Genomic DNA, 19833 nt, shown 5'->3' with positions numbered 1-19833 from the left:
CTCTTCCTCTGTGATTTTTGGGTCTCTCAGTGAATGGACTCGGTGACACAGTGTGTCTCCCCCCAGTCTCTCAGAGGATAATAATTAGAGTTTTTAAAAAAATTCTTTATGTAGCCTTGTTTTTTTCTCAGGTTGCTTTAGTATCGTTCCTTCTCCTGGATGTTCTTTCATGCTTCAGTCCTTCTTCAGATGCCAGGTGACCCTTGGATTTTCATGTGGGTTTAAGAAAGAGACAGTCGGCTGGGAGTTTTGTGTCCATAGGTGTTGCTTTTTGGGTGCTCAGGACAGCATCAACTCGTATTTTGGAGGTCTCTAAATGCCAGACTGTGTCTATGTTAGTGGCCCTAGTTCTTCTCTGTTGATTCAATTTAATTGATTTCATGTGTTTTGCCAGTGGTGCACACCTGAGTCCTGGAACGCTGCATGTGGCCGTCGGGTGGGAGGTGGAGGGGTCAAATGCTCTGTACACAATATTTCAAAGAAGTCCCCTGTTTTCAACTAACACATGCCAGAGGCCCGAGTCTGGGTTTCTGTAGGGCCGACTGGCTTCCTCTAGTTACTTGCCTTGTATTAGCCACAAGTCCTCTCTTTAGTCTGGCTTCTGGAGTTTCGTTAAACCTGAACAAAGGCAGAAGTGCTCAGGTCTGTTTAGGGAAGTCAGGTCCATCACACAACAGAAGAGATGTATGAACTAGGTTTTGAAGTATGAATAGGAGTTCATATCATGAATGAGGGGTAAGGGCTTCCCAGGCAGACAGAACACACAGCCTGCACAAAGCACCGGAGGCATGAGCAATCGGCATCGGGCAGAACCAGCCCCTCACAGTCTGTACAAGTAAAGGAGACCTAAAGTGATCTGAAAAACTCTCAGGGAAACATTTTGTAAAAGCCAAGGCCTATCTGTTTGTTAATGGTGGTTATCACAGTCTCCAGGACACTTTGTTGGACAGGTAGAGAGTTTTTGCTTTTTGAAGGTAATCGCTTCAAGCCTTTGTGGTCACAGAGAAAAAGCCAACACAGTTGGCTGCTGGTACAGTGAATCTGTCCATGCTTGTCACGTCATGGAAGGTGGAAGGGACTTGGCCGAGGGGTGGGTGGGGGAGAACAGCATTTGATATGGAACAGAAGAGAGGGAGATAGATATATATGGCAAGGAGATATATTGGCATTGAGCACAGATTTGCAGATGTAAATTCAGCAGGAAGACTCACACCAGAAACACCATCAGAGCTGCCACTGGGGCGAGCTCTCTCTCCTGTGCAGGCACCCCAATGTTATTTTCACATCCGAAGCCTATTTTGACAGCAATGGGAAAGCACGGTCAGTTCAAAGGTATTGTAATACAGGCCTGATGAAGGCAGTTCTTTCTTTGCTCATTTTCTCCTCGTGATGATGATAATTTATGGCAATTTAAAATTAGCAAACTATGGAAAAGATTAAAGAAGCATTAAAAAATCTTGAATTCTTTCACTTAGAGGCAACCACTGTAGACATTTTTTTTTCAATCTCTCTTAAGCATTTTATTTATTTATTTACAGGCCGAAAGCTTAGCAATGATAATAGTTGTTACTATTATCATGGCCTATATAGTAAGTATTGTATATGTGCCATTCAGTGTTCCAAGTACCCTCTGCATATTCATTCATGGAATCCACACAACAACACTAAGAAACAGGTACTTTTATCCCTTTTATCAGATCGGGGAAACTGAGGCACATAAAGGTTAGGTAAGTTGCTCAGGGTAAAATGTCCAGTAACTCAGGATTCAAACCCAAGCCTGGGCCAGACCCAGGATATATCTCTCTTGATGGATCTCTATATAATAAGATATCATTTATCAGTACATTGTATTACATGTATGTGTATACATGTATTCCTCTCTTTATATTTCTATAACAAGTTAAAATCTTTTTCTTGCTGCATGTTGTACCCTAAGGATATCCATATGGTTTAAAAACTTCATGCACAAAGCCACATGCATGTGGATATCAGAGGCTGCATTAAACCTCCCTTTCCTGTTGGACATGTCTGGGGTGTCCAGTTTCCCACCATTACAGACAGTGCTCTGAGCGGTGGACGGTGGTAGGCACTCCATGCAGGGTCACCCCCTCTCCAGTCCCCAAGCGTCCTCAGACCTGAGCTGCTCCCCCCCCTGCCGTGAGTGAAGCCGCGCCAGGCTTTGCTTCGACTCCTGCAGCCTCATTCAAGCAGAGCCACCAGGGGGCGTGGCCCTGCCCCTCTGTGAAGGCCTGGGGGCAGGTGGGGTCTCCACTTGCCTTGCTAGGGAGATGGGGCTCAGCCTGGGGAGGAGTAGGTCCGAGACATGGGGCTCTTCCTTCCACCGCATGGTGGTTTTGAGGACGGGGCCTCGAAACAGCTGAGAACTCTCTTTGCTGACTGGGGCACCAACAAGAATAATACAGTCCTTTGGGCTTTGGCACAAAAGGCAGATGACATGGATCCCCCTGGGTCCTATCCATGTCCTCTTGGTGGGCAAATAAAAGACCGTGGAAAGAAGATAAAAATCAAAGTTAGAGGGATTTAGCACAAAAGAAGGGGGCTCCCATGATTTCTTGTCTTCCCTTTTTCAGTTAGGATTTGAGCAGGATTCCTGGATTTCCAAATGTTAGTTGCAACAGGGATGTGTAGGAAGGTCCGGACAAGAGCTGGTGTTTTCATGATTTCCAGCGTGGTGGAAATGACTTAAATACAATAAGTTTAAGAACGAGCCACTGTGACCCTCAGGGGACTTCTCCTGGCCGGGTTGTGTTCCTCGCTATTCACGGAGGCGGTTGTTTGGAGGGGCACGTGCTTCTCGGGGTCAGTGCCACACCTGCGGTCCTCCCGTGGCCAAGCGGACTGCCCGATTCCCATGGCAAAGCCCGTGCTCTTCCCTGACCCTTTGTTCTCTGCTCAAGAGGACGCGGGTTCCAGGCCAAGTACAGAACTTTCATGTTTGAAAAGACTCGGTTTAACTGCTGGTGGTTAGACCGACAGATTGGTATGTACCTGCATGGTGAGCACTTTGACCCAGTAAAACACTTCAGCGCTAAGAAGATGGAAAAACCATGGCATTTGCCGTCTGACCCAGCAGGAGCCTGGGGCAGAGGGAGCTCAGCTTGGAAAGTCTGCTGCTGGCTTGTTTTTTTTTTTTTTTTTTTTTTTTCTTTCCCTCCTGGTTGTTGTTGTAGCCTCGGGAGCAGATACTGCCTTTGAAACCTTTCCCCTGGCTGGCTTGACTGCCACTGCCTCCCAGGGCGGGGGCCACGGAGCCAGGGTGTCAGGCTGACCGAGCGCTTGGCACGGTTCTTGGGGGCATTAAGGGCTCCCCGCACGATCAAAGGCACAGCCCGGGAGGCAGGGGCTCAGCAAGCGCTCGCCCTTCACTGGGCTCAGCCTGCTCCTGCCTGGTTGGCTTCTGGCTGCCTGAAATGACCAGCTTCTTGTAAGGTACGGTGTGCTCGACGTGGGGAGCGGAGCACCCGCTTTGGGGGGTTGGAGAGGTTGGCGTTGGCGTTTTGGCTGATGATAGAGACGGCACTGGCCCGTGTCAAGTGGAATAACGGCAAAGCATTTGCCTTTTCAGTAAGCCGAGTGGAATCCACCTAATGAACTCATTTCCTGATTTTGCTGTTGAAAATGGTATCTAAAGGGGTTAGAACTAATTAGTTTTGCACAAGGTAGACACCAAGCAGCGGCGAGTCTAGTTATAAATGATGTGCTAAGGAAATACTCTCCAGATCCTGCCTGGTGGGTTCTGGAGAGAAGTTTTTCCATGGTTTCTTCTTCCCTGAGAATCTTCCCTGGCTTTATTCAGAAGCTGCTTCTCTCCCATTCCGTTCTCCCTGCAACTGGGGGTGGGGACATCGCGTTTGCTTTGTCGTTCCATTCCAGAGAGCTGAAGCAGGGTCCCAGAGGAAGGCGCCATCTGACCTTGTGTGGACAGATGTCTGGGTGGCGTGCTGCTCTGGCGGCGGAGACAGGACAGTCCCGGTCAGAGAGACAAGCAGATTAGACAGCAGTCAAGCCCTTAGCCCGGCTTTTGGTCATCAAACAGCACCTGCGGAGTTTATGAGTTCCTCCAGGGAAAATCGCAGAAATCTACATTAGAATGCTGTTTCCTGCCAGGAGGACCTCAAAGAGTTTGTAGGAGACCATCCTGCCGTCTGGATGCGTTTATGGCCACATCGTATATTCGGGGCTGACTCTTCCTCCTCTCCTAGAGCATCACAGCCATTCCTCATGCGCGAGGGCCCACCGTGCCGCGGGAGGTACAGGAGGAGGTTGGAAATGCAGTCTTGAGAGGGCTTTGCTTTTGTTTTGTTTTCCGAAACTTTGGTCTCATAAGAAATAAATCACCATACTTGTGTGTCGGCTGAAGGATTCTTTTTTTTAAAATTAATTAATTATTTATTTATTTTTGGCTGTGTTGGGTCTTCGTTTCTGTGCGAGGGCTTTCTCCAGTTGCGGAGAACGGGGGCCACTCTTCATCGCGGTGCGCGGGCCTCTCACTGTCGCAGCCTCTCTTGTTGCGGAGCACAGGCTCCAGACACACAGGCTCAGTAGTTGTGGCTCACGGGCCTAGTTGCTCCGCGGCATGTGGGATCTTCCCAGACCAGGGCTCGAACCTGTGTCCCCTGCATTGGCAGGCAGATTCTCAACCACTGCGCCACCAGGGAAGCCCTGGCTGAAGAATTCTTAACTTTTGCTGTAGGGATGTGGGAGAAGGAAGGAACAGGGGTTAGTGGCAGCTCAGATCTGAGCTGGAATTTGGGGCATTGATGGTTACCTTCCGGGAGGCCCTGAGGTCAGCAGGGATTCCGGGGGAGGGCTGTCTCCAGAGAGGGACAGGTGAGAGGGTCTGAGGACCACAGGTGTGTTTTGGATGTGATTCAGAACGGAGGCAGATGGCAAAGGGAGGGGAAGAGAGGCCTGACGGCGGCTGTGGATGGGTCTTCTCTTTCATGGACTTGAACTCCGGCTTTGACTCCAGGGCACGGACGCTTTCTTCTCTGCCCTTGGTCACCTCTCCAGGCGAGGCTGAGAGGAGACAGAGGACAAAGACAAGTGGGTACCAGCCCCATTTTGCACGTAGCTCAGCAGATGCTTGTGAGGGAACAGATCGCAAGCAAGGGGATGGCTGGAGGGTCCTGAACACCTGGCGCCCTGGGCTCCTCAGACCTCCCGCGGCCCCTGTCCTTCTGCATTGCAATGGTGACACCACCGACTTCCTCCTCTTTCTAAAGCCTAGTCTCCCCTCTTCCTCAGCCTCCACATGAGCCAGTCTTTGTGTCCTCCTTGAGTCTCAGTGTATTGCAATATTCTCCTATATTCCTCCTTAGGAAGCCTAGGTAATCTCTCTCACAGTCTGATCCAGCCAGCTTAAAGTCCTTGCCTGACTCTACAGGGTTAAATCTGAATGTGTGTTCACAGGGCTTAGTCTAGACTGGCCCTCATCACCCTTCTATACCCCGCCCCCCCCCCCCCCCCCCCGCTCCCTACCACGCTGCAGCATCTGGAAGGACCTGTGTTCCCCAATCACACGTGGGTGTCACCCCCGGGTCAAGCCTGGGTGTGTTGCCCTCCTCCTGCCCGAATGCCCTTTCTTATATTCAGCTGGCAAACCTGTGCTTATCCCCCAGATTCAGCTTTTCTGGGAGTTACCCTGAGATTGACTTGAGATAGAACCTTCCATGCCCATCTCTGTTTCCTTTTGAGCTGCCCTCTTGCCTAAATCCCTGCTAAGGCAACGGTCACACTGCCTTGTTTACCTGCACTTCCTCCCTACCCGTGAGTTTCTCCAGGTCAGGGACTCTGTGTCTTTCACTTTCACCCTTAGCTCCAAGTAGGAATGAAATATGACTGCCATGTATCCAAATTAGACTATTTAAGCATTTAACTTTAGGGCAAAACCATGAATCTAAGGGGAAGGCTCACTGTTTCTCATGAAGCAGAGAACAGGCTCGGCGTTGTCGATTTGTGGCTTAGGACAGACCTGGCTGTCTGAACTTGGTTCTGAGACCTTGAAGGCCTCCAGCTGTGTCTTCTCTTTGAGCCTGGGGTGGCCCGGGTGGAGGGCGAGTGGGGTCTCTGGCCGCCTGGGGTAATGAGCAGAGTCAATAGCTGATCCTTTGCCAGATCTGCTCCAAAGAAACTGTTCTGGGCTCCGTGGGGAATGAGTGAGCTTGGTTGCTCCATCCAGCAGTTCAAGCCCCCGAGGAGGCGGGGGAAACGCAGACACACTCTGTGTGGCTTTAGGGGGAGAAACCCGGAGCCCAGTGAGGTGAGGTGTGTGCAGAGTGCTGGGGGTGGAGGAGAGGAAGCCATGAATGCTGGCCGCAGTGTGAGCCCGGGGAAGAACAGGCACAAACAGGGCCCATGGGGTAGCAGAGTGTTCATGAGGAAAGAACAGAAGTGCACATCTTGAACTTTGATGCTCACGGGAAGGGCTCCCCTCTGACCCTGCTTGGGATGGAAAACAATCAGGTGAGTTCAGGTAGTACCTGAACAGGCAGGGAGGCATTAGCTAATACACTTTCTGGAACTGTAACAGTGATGGCATCCTGGGGTCTGAAATGAAAACCTCAGATGCGTCTGCTTGGTACACCTGGGGCTTCTGAGTCTCCATGTGATGCTCTCACACAGGACCACGCTCCGTTTCTTTGCCGTCCTCACTATAACCTTGAACAGGTGGTCTCCCTCTCCCTTTCCGTCTCCCTCTGCCTCCTTTTAGGAGTTATTATCCGGGACCTGCAGTATTTATGGGAAATAAAGAATTGACTAGCATAGTTTCTGTTGTCAAGTGGCTTCAAGTCTTGAGAGGAAGGGGGATAAGCAGTGTGGAAATGCCATCTACTTGCATAGGCACATTGCAATTGGTGTACCCCTAAAGGAAGCCAGTTTAATTATTGCTATCGGAGTACAGTGAATCAAGTTAAGATCTCTGGTTAGCATCTAGAAATTAGAATTAGGAGCAGTTAATTCCAATTTAAGAGAGAAAACTAGAATTTATTAACACCTACTATGTGCCAACAACTCTATATATGTTAGTTCATTTAACCCTCATTACAACTCTGGGAGGTGGTTCGTATTATCCTCATTTTACAAATGAAGAAATGGAGGTTCAGAGAGGTTAGGTAACTTGCCCAAGGCCACACAGCTCAAAAGAAGCATAGTCATAAATGAAGCCCCTGGTGGCCTTATTCCAAAGTACATGCTTTTTACTATCCAGCAGGCAGATTATGAACGCTTTTGCGTTTGAAAAATTGTTTGAAGTTGGTAAAGTCCAACTTTACTGAGGGGTTTATTATCTTATAACTCAAAGGGACCTGCAGGGCCCTCTCTGAGAGTCCTGCTGGTTTTGATCTAAGTCGACACCATGGCTGAGAACCCAAGAGCTTTCCCCCAGCACATCGCTGGCCTCAGTCTCCACACACAGAGGGACCCAGCCGACGATGTGCGCCTCTGGACGTCTGGAGGAAACGGGATGAGGGTGAGGATCCCTCTGGGGAAGGGGGAGAGCCGGCCCCGATGGGCGAGCAGCAGGGGGAGGTGGTAGCTTTATTTTTATGAGCAGAATGACCAGTGTGCAGTAGCCAGGGGTGCACAGAGCTGGGTGTCATCCTTAGGAAGTGAGTTCCAGCCATTCCAGGAGCCAATAACTGTTGTTGACAGGTGCGAGCTCTGGGCTTAAGCAGAGGTGCCTCGTTACTTGACTGACAAAAGGCAAAGTGGAAAGGTGCTCAGAAAGGAACAGGCAAATCTTTGTGGACCCAGAGTTTAGCTGGACACGGAAGCTCTTCAGGGTTCCCAGTAAGTGTCAGTGAGCTTTTTAAGTGAAATGGATTTTCTGTCTCTTGGGCAAAACTTTTGATGTTCTTTTTTTTTTTTGCCACACTGCGCGGCTTGTGGGATCTTCGTTCCCCGACCAGGGATGGAACCTGTGCCCCCTGCAGTGGAAGCGCGGAGTCCTAACCACTGGACCGCCAGGGTATTCCCCAAAACTTTTGATAGTCTATTCTTTAAAAAAAAGAAAGGAAAAGGAAAAAGGTCACTTCAAGGAGAGGCCGGAACGAGAATGTTTTTCTTTGAAAGGACTGGAGTCTAGTTTAATCCCTGCTTTAATCTCCAGGAAAGGGCCATTCGGGCTGTCAGAGAGGCGGACACTGTCCAGGCCCTGGCTGGCCGGCCCGCTGATTACTTGTTTGTTCTGCCTGTGTCTTGAAGCAGCACCGAGCCTGCTCGCCCTTCTCCCTCGGGGAGACCTGTCTTCAGGTAGCATTCTTAGAATGCTCTTGGGTTTCTTTGTCTGGCTAGAAATGTGTCTTTTTAAATGGGGCCTTTCAGCTGCTGATGCTGTGTTTTCTCGTCATGGCAGCTCCCCTCTTGGTAGAGTACCACTAAGGAAGAACCTAAGGCAGTCCTCTTCTAATCAAAAGTTTTGGCATGGCTGGACAAGTGGACACCATTAAAAAAACAAAAACAAGAACTTTAAAAAATGCTCCCTTTTCTGAAGTCACCGATGTCATTGAAAGCAAAGATTCCCTTGCTTTGGGCCATCATTCGACATTCTAAAATTGTCCCAAATGTGAGACCTTGCACAAGTCACTTAATCTCATCCTGCCTCAGTTTCCTAATATATAAAATGAGAACCATGCTATGTGCATTTTAGGGCCATGGTGAAGATGGAATAAGTGATAAATGTAAACTAAGAAAGGTGTCTGCACAAAGTGGCCCTAGTAAGTTATGATGACTATTATTTTGATTATTACTTAAAATGTTCTTGGGGTTTCTGTTGCTAAAGGAAATAATAAAGATGTGAAGACAATAAATGCTTTTAAATCCCAGACACAGTCTCTTCACCTGCAAAATGAAGACAATAGTACTTTTGTCACAGAACTGCTGGCGCAAAAGAGATACTAAACAAATATTGGTTTTCTTATTCTTTCATTCAAACTCGGGTTGCCCCTCATATATATGTATATATCTGTCTGTTGATTTATAAATTGCATACGTGGACTGCAGTATATCCTGTATATTATTTACATTATAAAACATACACTGAAAAATAATATAATGATTAGGTAAAATAGATATGAACAGAGGTTTTTATATTTTCTTTTTTTGTTCACTTTGGATGTAATGCTGTACTATGTATGTAAGTACTATAATCGGGACTTTTATAAGGTCGGTCATGGGGTTCAGTGAGTATAGGAAGAACCTTCTCCTATGAATAATTACAGGGTTTTATGGGCTCCCAGAGTACCAACGAGAACACAGCCTGGAAGGATGTCCAGTTCTGGATGTGTGTGCATGCTTAGTGTCGTGAGACCGACTCTCCAGTGCTAGCCTCTAGAAGTTTTGAGGAATGCCATAGCATTCTGTAAAACTGGGAAATGTCTTGACACGACTGGAAAAAAACACTAGAAGGTAATGGTAATACAAGTTTATAACCTTTAAACTGAGGATGTCTGAGATTTTTCAATTCTGCTAGTTCAAACTTCTTAAATACTACTTTTCATGGAAGAGATTCTTGGAGATGGGCTTTTAATTCCAGACCAGGCACTAGCTGTGTGTCATTAGACAGGTCTCCCAACCTCCCTGAGCCTTAGTTTCTTCATCTGTAAAATAGGGATACAAGTAGGGAGAGAAATAATGACCAGAAAGGATTGTTGCTAGGATTAAATTCAGTGATGCTTGTGGAGATGCTTAGCAGGGTGGCCTGCCTTTGCTGTAGGTCTGTAGTTCACCAAGATCTTCAGTTGCTCTCCTACTGAGGTGCTGTGCAATGCCCATCATCCATTATAAAAATGGATATACATAAAGCCTGCATTTCACTAATTTTAAAAAATGTAACCTTCAGCTTTTAATAAACGTAAAAATGCACACAGTCTAAAAAGTTAAATGTTATAAACTTTAAACTGAAAACCAGTGATCTCCTTCTCACCTATTTCCACTCCAATTCCTGCTACCTAGAGGCAACCATCTCTTAATTCTTTCTTTTTCTTTAATTTTCTGGAATTTACCGCTTTATTTACAAATAATAACTGATGTTGCACTTTCTTGATTATTCCTCGACCATCTTTTCATTCTTACCATGGAATGAGAACTGAGGGTTCTCACACCTCTTTCCTCCTCCCCGCCAAACACATGTGTGTACCCACCTTTTTCCTTTCCCCATCTTCCAAAATAGTTATAGGCACACCTTGGAGATATTGCAGGTTCAGTTCCAGGCCACTGCAATAAAGTGAATCACATGAATTTTTTGGTTCCTTAGTGCATATAAATGTTATGTTTATACTGTAGTCTATTAAGTGTGCAATAGCATTGTGTCTAAAACAATGTATGTACCCCAATTAAAAAGTACTTTATTGCTAAAAAATGCGAACCATCATCTGAGCCTTCAGTGAGTCATAATATTTTTGCTGGCGGAGGGTTGGAAATATAGTGAGAATTACCAACATGTGACACAGAGACAGGAAGTGAGCAAAGGCTGTTTTTATTTTTATTTCTTTATTGAAGTATAGTTAATGTACAATGTTGTTTCAAGTGTACAGCAAAGTGATTCAGTTATACATATTTATATATATCTATTCTTTTCAGATTCTTTTCCATCATAGGTTATTACGAGATATTGACTATCGAGTTCCCTGTGCTCTGCAGTAGGTCCTTGTTATTTGTCTCTTTTATATACAGTAGTGTGTGTATGTTAATCCCAAGCTCCTAATTTATCTCCACCAGGCCTCCTGCCTCCGGGTCTTCCCTCCAATTTTCTTCCAAACATCCCTGTCCAGCTGACCTGCTTAAAACATCACCTTTATCAACATAAATCCCTAGTTCTGAAGCTTCAGGGCTGTTGCCTACTAAAACAATGTCTAATTTTTACACTCAGCTTTGGTTTTTTTCCTATCATGGTGCCACCTTTACTACTCATCAAATGCACTTATTTTCTTTTTCTAGAGCATGTGTGTATTCGTGGAGCTTTCCTGCCTGTGTACCCTCCTGTTTCTTTCCCAAATGCTAGTCCCAATTTTTGGCCAAAAATATCCTACTCTTCCTTTTTGGCCCACTTTGGGTACCAGCCCCTTTGGACCGCCTGAGTTCTCACTGATTCTCCCCAAGACCCCTGCCCCCACCTTACGTTGTAGGAATTATGGACTATAGCACTTTTTGTCCCTTGTCACTTATGATTTGAAGTTCTTATCTTTTCACATGCCTGTTCAGATTTAGCTAGAAATGAATGGTCATGCACTGACTACCAGGTGCTCTGCTAGGCACTTTCACACTCTGTGTCTTCTGCTGTCTGTGATGACCAGTGAGTCCTTCAAAGAGCCCATTTTACAGATGAGAATACTGAGGCCCGGTGAGCCACACATGCTCTCTTCGTCTACTATACCAGTCTCCTGTGCATTAAGGTGAAGCCCGTGGTTTGACCGTCGTCGCTGCGGTGATGGGCACTGCTTCAGATTCTGTGGTTGAAGAGCATCACACACCAGCATTGGGAGGGGCTGGGCCAGGCCTTGGAAGGCAGGCAGCAGAGTGTGACGTGTCAGGGTGGGAAAGGAATCCCCGCAGTTTGCAGACTTGAGTAACTGCAACAGGAGACGAGCAAAGAGGCCGTTCCCAGGGAGCGAGTGGTAGAACCCAGTCCCGGGAGGTCACAGGTGTCGCCCTGGATCCACGAGGCTTTGGGGAGGAGTTTGGCTTTGGTGTTTGACCCTGAGCGAGGCTGTCCTCTCTCTGGCTCTTTAGTTCCCCGTGTGACAGTTGTGGGATCCTAGCACGCCAGCGAGCCCCAGCTGGGCCTCCATCTCAGCCTGCTCTGTCTGCCCCCTGAGCCCTAACTCCTCACTGGCAGGTGGTCTTGTCTGTGAGCTGGTGCACTGCCAGGTGTAGGTAGGAATTTTCCACACCATTCGATTGTGGTCCAGTAGGACTAACAACAAGGGCCAGAGCATTGTCATATGATTCTCAGTTTCCTTCCCCATCCTCAGTTACCAGCATTTACTTAGGATTTCAAATGCCTCATTAGATCGGGAGTGGGGTCACTGTCTCTCTCACTATTTGCTTCTAGGCATTAAAGCTTTGATGTTTGCTTAGGGTTGTAAAATACAATTTCCAGTTTTTTGAGTGTGAGCATTCTTCTATCTACGCCCTTGTCCCTTCTGTGTTTCTCCTTCCCTCCTTCCCTCTTTCCCTCCCCTTCCCCTTCTCCTTCCCCCCACCCCCAATTCTATTTTCTTTCAACAAGAGTTCTTTCAGGTTACTTATCATCTCTGAGACTTGGATTTGCCATCCTTATGATGGGCTTCATAATATCCCTCACGCGGCTACCAAGTGTATTGAGCAAGGTGCCTGGCACACGGGAGCCGGACGATATTTGTTTTCTTTCTTCCTCTTTACTGCTCTGTCCACACCAGGCATTGCTCTGCCTTAACCGCTGGAGTCCTCTGGGCTCAGGGTGCCCATCAGCTGCCAGGTGAGCGGCCCAGGACCTTGGGAAGGGAGGGTCTGGATGCCCTGAGCATTTCTTTCAACCACTGAGCATCATTCTGCAGGGGCTCCAGGTAAAATGGGCCAGAAGTAAAGCTGCTTCCTGTGTGCGTTAAGCTCTTCAGACAAAGATCTATAGAAACAGGAGGCATTCGTGATGTTATTAATTGGCGGCAGCTTTCCATGGACCACCCTGAATGGAAACGGACACAGGCGTCCCCACGTGTGGCCCGTAATCCCTCATTTATGTACTGAAGGAGGCTGTGGGTCAAGAGAAAAGGCAGAGGGCCCGGGAGCCGCCTCTGACTCAGGCTATTAGGTGGCTCCAGCCGCTCCCCTCTCCCTTTCAGGAGCGCTTTCTTTTTGTTTGGGCTAATTCCTGAAGCAATCCTCCCACCAGCTCATTTCCCCAGGCTGTAAGCAGGGGCTGACCGAGGGGAGGCCCTGTGCTCAGGAGTTATTGCCCCAAGCAGGAAGTGTTTAATGGTTTCCATTTACTTTTAGTTGGAAGAAGGAAGCCTGAACCTTCTGAACCTTTCTTACAACAGAAGGCAGAAAATCAACCTGATGACACCGGCCCATTTTACCCTCAGGAGGGAAACCAGAGCTCCTTAGGGCACCAACGGTCCCATCTTGAAATTGCTTAGCCACCTACAGAACAAGGACAAGGGGAATTTCTTATATACATCTTAAGTCAAAGTGATGTGTAAGGAGGTGCCTGGGATGTGAAGCCAGTCTCACAACTTGGGTGACCGAGTGTGTGTGTGTCACTGTAATGAAGCAGGAAGCCAGTGTCCTGTGGTCATGTCGAGGATGGCATTTGTGCTATTTTTGTTTTTTTTTTTTGGCTGCGCCATGCAACTTGCAGGATCTTAGTTCCCCGACCAGGGATTGAACCTGGGCCCCCTACAGTGGAAGCGTGGAGTCCTAACCTCTGGACCACCAGGGAATTCCCCACCTTGTGCTATTTTGAAGTCAAATGCCACTTTGGGCATTAATAGTAGAGGAGGCATGAAATATATGAGGATGTAGAAAAGTTGAATAGTCTACTTTCATACCTTGAAGAGAGTTTAATCTTTTCTCATATGACAGCATATTTGTAAAAATCCATCTGGCACCTGTCAAAAAGAAACCCTTAACAAATTTTAAAAGTAGAGTTTTTAAACGCCACAGTCGTGATTATCCAATACAAATTAGAAATAAATAAATAATATAAGGCTAATCCTTCTTCCTCCCAAATTCTGACTATTTAGAAATTAAACCTACTCAAAAGGGAGATCATAAACTGTCTAAAAAGAGATGGAAAGGGGAACACTTCACACTAAACCTAGGGGCCACAGCACAAGAGGTACCCAGAGGAAAATGTATAGCCCTAAATATCTTCGTTATCAAAGCAGTAAGATGGAAAATAAAGATGATGATAAAGTAGTCATTTTAAGAAGTTTGGTAAAAGTACAACAAATTAAACCAAAAGGAAATAAAAAAAGGGAGATCTAAACAAAAAACGAAATGAAATAGAAAATAAACAGCAAACGTTAGGAAGGAATATACATTTAAATGCCAGTTCTTAGGAAGCACTAAATATAGGGATTTAACCGTATGTCTGATCCCAGAGAAATGTCTTAGCAAATACCTGAACCTTCGCTCAATGGAATGCGATGCAGCCATTAAAATGGTTCTAACAGCATTTGTAAGAGGTTTGGGTGAAATGTTTATGTCAGATGAAAAGAGCAGAATCAAAAATTGTATCATAAAGGGATTAGAACCATGTGGATACAGTCTCCCAGCTCCCTCCTGCCCCCCAGAGAATTAAGTCTGGAAAGAATGCATCAAAGTGTCAGAGAGAATGGAGTACTGACGCGCGCTTAACACAGAGGAGTGGTAAAGACGTTGCGCTAACGGAAGGAAGGACCACATACTGTATGATTCTGTTAACATGTCTATAGACATAAAGTAAATCAGTGGCTGCCTATGGCTGCAGGATTGGGGACTTAGGGGTGACGGCCAAAGGGTATGAGATTTCTTTTGGGGGTGATGACAGATGTTCTAAAATCAATTGTGTGATGGGAATATACTAAAAACCACTGAGTTGTACCTTTTTTTAAAAAATTGAGGCATAGTTGATTTACCATGTATTAGTTTCTAGTGTACAGCAAAGTGATTCAGTTATACATATATATCTTCTTTTTTGTATTCTTTTCCATTATAGGTTATTACAAGATATAGGATATAGTTCCCTATGCTATACAGTAGGACCTTGTTGTTTATCTCTTTTACATATAGTGGATGAATGGGGTGTTATGTGAATTAGATCTTAAGCTGCTACCAAAAAAAAAAAAATCACAGTGGTTATCTTGGGGGATGGACATAGTGATTTTCCTCCTGCTTTTCCACCCTCTTCTGTAATTTCCAGATTCCCAGATGTAATTCTGCATCACTTGTCTAATGGAAACATAATAAACTAAAAACATTTTAGAGGAAGTGTTCACGATTGGCCTTTTAGCAGAGGAGGCAATGAGGGGAAATCTGCTTGCTAGCCTTCCTCCTGAGAAGGTGAGGGGAGGCCGAGTCCCGTAATCCTGAAATTGGGGACTGGTTGTCATGGGTCGCTGCATTGTCAGCCGCCGTCACACACATCAAGTGGCGCAGGGCTATTCTTCTTCAAGTCAAGGAAAAGAAAGCGTCATTTGTCTGGGGTCTCTCAAAAAGCAGGATCACCACTCAGGGAAAAGCTGGGGGGTCTGTGAAACCTGCAGATGACTAAGAGCCAGTTTCTAGTAAAATCTCCTAAGAGGTGTCAGGCTCTGCTCTCTGAGTGCTATATTAGAGAAAGCTGTTACTTATATAACTTCCTGTAATTGCCCGGCAGGAGCTGTAGCTGAGAGCTGCCTGCTCCTCGTCTTGGCTGAGCGGGGGACACGCGGCCCTCTCCCCTCCTTGCAGTGGGGATCCTTTCTACCTTTGGGCTTCATGCTCGGGGTCTGTCTTTTTAACTGAAACTGAAATGCCATTTTAAACAGAAGACTGCTTCGCCTCTCTTGGAGATGGGAAACTCTTACGCTGGACAGCTGAAGACCACGCGGTTTGAGGAGGTCCTGCACAACTCCATCGAGGCCTCACTGCGTTCCAACAGCCTGGTACCCAGGCCCGTCTTCTCCCAGTTGTACTTGGAAGCAGAGCAGCAGCTTTCCGCTCTAGAAGGTAGGAGATGCGTTCTTGCCTTTCTCTTACCGTGTGTGAGAATGTTAGCAGTGGCACTGGAAAACTCTTTCCTCTTCTGAGGAAACTGTAGAAACTGTTGGGTCTGGAAGCACAGAATTATTAGGAAAGAGAACGTTGCACGTGCATCCCATCCTTACTTGGCTAAAACGAAAATAAGTTTCAGCCATGAAGTTGCAAGGAATAAAATGATTCATTGGACTAGTAGGAGAAAGAAAGAGCCGTGTTAGCCTGTTCTGAATTGCTTGTTACTTATACTCGTATTAAAAGGTTTGATGGTCTCACTTGGATAAGTAAGACATTTTAACATGCTTTTGACCCTCAGTTATATATTTTTTCTCTTTGTGATTTGTGGCCATATCTTTGTAAAGGAGTGCAGGTAGTTTTTCTTTGTCATAGCAGTTACAAGAGCCCTCTAGAAACTGTTAAAAACCAAGAACAAACCCTTATAGATTTAACATGTGCCGGGAATAAATTATCTTCAGGCATGGGGTTAAGTTTAGGGTTTACTTAATTATCCAGAGAATAAACTGGTTGTATTTTTCAATCTTTCCTTTGTATTTTTTGTAGTCATGTATTTTCATGTCAAAAGTAACCCACAGCAATCCAAAGTATGAGAGTTGTTGCTAAAGGAAGTTCTTTTTGTCACTTTGTCTTTCACACGAAGTTACCTGCACGCTTCTCTTAGCTTTTGAAGTGAAAGAGGGCTGTGGTTTAAAACAAAAGTTAACTAATTAACGAAGCATGCAGTATGCCGGGTCCTGTCTTGGGGTGATCATGATATGTGTGTGCGTGCAGGGCGGGGATGGTGGGCTGGGGACGGTTGCACATAAGGGAAAATGAGGCTCAGAGGGCCTCGTGTGATGTCTGATAGTCCCTTTTTCTAGCAGGGAGGCATTCCTTGTGTCACTATTTAAAACGTCCTTACAAAATTAAGCTTGCAAATAGCAATCGCTAAGGACCTAAAGGAACTGGATCTGGGTCTGGGTGAAAGTAGATTGTGATCAAAAGCACGAATTAGGAAGCCCAAGAATTCTCTGGTATTCACGTCGAAAGTACCAAGGTTTTCCGGCACAGGAAGCATTACTGTGACATTGGGGGCATTTGAGAAATAACTGGGGGATCTCTTGTAGACTGTGTTTTCAGCTAGCTGAAAGACTTTTGTGAAATACGTATTAAATGGTCATCCTTAACTTCTTATAGTATTGAAAGGCTTTGTTGCTAATGATAAGTGAACAATATAATGATAAATAATTTAGTACATTCGAATGGCACCTTAAAATCAACAAAGTGCTTTTACCTCCACCGGTAATTAAATCCCATGATTTGGGAAGATGGAAGATGGATTTGACGTTTTGAAGGATGTTCACCTAGGGACAGGTGGGGAGAAAGCCCTGGAGTTACCCAGTCAGCTTTTCCTGGGGTCGAAGCTCTCTATAGACAACCTTTGCTGGCCTCTAAACGGGAGGCTACATCCCGAACATTGATTCCTTGGGATGCCCTCATCTGCCCTCATCACGTGGCGCTTTCCAGGGACAGCTTGGAGGCTTTAGTGGCCTGGGACCCCATGTTGAGTGCCAAAGCCTCCCTGCCAGCTGTCAGCCGGCTTGGTCAGCCCCTCATGTTGGTATGAAAACCAGAGCAGGCCCTCTCTATGATTTTCCCATATGTCTGGCAAACAGCATAGAGAAATCCTCCGAGATTTTGTTTCTCTAGTACTGGGAGGATGGAGGAGGGGGTTGGTGAAAAGGGGGAGACTCTTGTCGATTTGCTAAATGTCACCATCAACCAAGCACTAGGCTTGAGCCTCTGGTTTCTGCATCATAGAACGTGGTGCAGAGGGCTTGTTTTGTCAGTCTGTCTCTCTATCAGGTCTCTTATCTTACTGCTGTCCTTCCTCAGACAGTAACATTAAGGATGCTTTTAATGACCAGGGTGCTGGTACCCCAAACACGTCTTGATCTGTTAACATTTTCTGTATTTGTGAGGGCGATTCAGAGGGCCCTTGTTACTTTGTTCTACGAATTAGGGGTATTACCCCCTCTTTCTAGGGGAAATATCTTTTACATGTTATTTTTTTTTTAAAGGAAGGCCAACCAAACAAAACAAATACAAACCCAGTATTTGGGGCTAAGTATTTATTTATTAAACAAGATGCAGGTAAATTCCTGTAATCCCACCCACTCAGAATGTCATACGGTTTCTTCTCATGGAAAGAAAACAAAATTTACTCTAAACATTAAAACAAATACCCTCATACTGTATGGGGTGCAGTGCAGCTGTGGAACCTCTGGATTCCTGTGGTTGAGTTTTAAGGTCCTGAGCTCCCAGTCCGGTTGGTTTTGTCTCGGGCCATTATAAAGCTCTCATCCTGCCAGGAGACCTTGGTAAACAGTCTGGTTTAGTCTGGCCCTGGTTAGGAAGTCTCCTTGGGCTTGATGCTGACTGAAGGATTCCATCAAAGACCCTGGAATGTCTGATGTAGACCTTTGACCTTTAATCCTGCTTTCTTGGCAGCGACTGGATTTTGAGCCCTTTCTTTGACTTTCAGAGGCTTAAGACCCTCTTCTTTCATTCTTTCGGAGAGTCTGGATTCCTCTTCTTTTTGGTTGAACGGAATAACGGGCAGACATTCCTGTGTGTGCCCTCAGAGCTCCGAAGTCCCGGGCTTTCTCTCCCCCTTTCACTCTAATTGTTGGTGCTTTGCTGTCCCCCCGCCCTGAGCCCCTGGAGCCGAGTCTCTGGCTTACAGACTAGTCTTGATTTGGCAGGCAGCCTTGTAAGCCACGTACTCCATAGACGGCCAAAGGATGATTTGAGTCCCTGTGGGGACCCGAGCTGCATGGCTGGCACCTGGGGTCTGGGCGTGACTCTACCTTCTGCTGAAACCATCCCTGCCTGCATTTAATGGCAGGAAGGAAGCGTCTGAAGGAGGCTCTGGAGTTTATCCCTCCAACTCCCTTTGTGTTTTTCCTGGGTAATCTTTTTACAGCCTCCCCGCCACCTCTGTGTCCTCTGGTCCTGGAGGGATGGAGACACTAGGAATTCTTGCTCACTTCCTGCCGTGACCTCCCCAAGGTCCATGGGCCTGGGCCGGCCTAAGATGTTAGTTTCTTCTGCCTCTTGTCCTTCCGGCACCTTTAGAATGGTGACCACCCTGAGGTTATGCTCCCAGCACCCTGTACTGATTAAATCACACCTGGAATGTTCTGTGCAACTCTGAGAGCCATATATCCCCACATAGACTGTCACAGCTCAAAGTGACCTTCTATGACCACCTCATTTTAAAGATGCAGGATCTGACGCACAGAGAGGTTAAGTAACTTTTCTGTGGCCACCCAGACAATGGCAGACCCAAGGACTAAAACTCGAGTTCCCAGATTCCTAGTCGATCTTTTTCTGCTGCACACAATTTCATCATTAACCTAAAGCCACGTAACCCACTGGATGGATGGAGAGTGTGAGAGCCAACTAAGATGAGAGTAGAAGGAATGGCAGCAAAGGGGTCAGCACTAGAGGAGGATACAGAGAAACAAAACAGGAAGAAGCAACCGTCTCCTGGCCTAGTGTATCTAAGGATGCTTGTAACGACCCTATTCCATGAGGAAATCTGGATTCTATTTATTAAATGACATTTAAAGATAGAAGGATTTTTTTACCCAAAGAAGTTAAAAGAAGTTAGAAGGAGTTTGTAAATTTGTTGATGTGAAACCCTCTTTCTCTAGCAGGCTGGGTAAATAAGGTATAACTGTGTGTGCTCAGACCAGTTGGGAAGTAGTTTCCCGTGCGAGGCATTCTGTTGGGTGCCTGGGTTACAGAATAAGGGCAGGGCCCATACTCTCCAGGAGCTGAGAGCCTGTGGGGAAGACCAACTCTTTTATTGCTGTGATGAAGGTCACACACAGGGGGAGTGGGATTTTCCTGGCCAATTCCTGGCTCTCCTGGCCGTTTCCACATTTGCCATTGCTCCTAAAATACTATTTCACTTAAAAAAAGTTTCCTAAAGTCTTAAAGTCACTTGGCCTGCTCTGGGATGGCTTTTTTTGGTGAGTGTGGTACGTTCGGGTGTTCGCATTTCTGGTTTGTATACATCCAGTTTTCCCTTGGGGATAAATAACAGCA

General features: G+C 46.3%; 1 protein-coding gene across 1 annotated transcript in view; it reads left to right on the top strand.

Moving 5' to 3' along the window:
* The first annotated feature begins 3350 nt into the window (after positions 1-3350).
* The window catches only part of GREB1 (growth regulating estrogen receptor binding 1), an 81764-nt gene continuing 65281 nt past the window's right edge, over positions 3351-19833 (top strand). Inside the window, 2 exon segments of the mRNA XM_036874090.1 lie at positions 3351-3450; positions 15537-15693. Coding sequence (XP_036729985.1) covers positions 15537-15693 — 157 coding nt within the window. The 5' untranslated portion in view covers positions 3351-3450.

Source organism: Balaenoptera musculus, chromosome 13, assembly GCF_009873245.2.
Source record: "Balaenoptera musculus isolate JJ_BM4_2016_0621 chromosome 13, mBalMus1.pri.v3, whole genome shotgun sequence".
Classification (NCBI taxonomy): Eukaryota; Metazoa; Chordata; class Mammalia; order Artiodactyla; family Balaenopteridae; genus Balaenoptera; species Balaenoptera musculus.
This window is presented reverse-complemented; position numbering and strand designations above follow the sequence as displayed.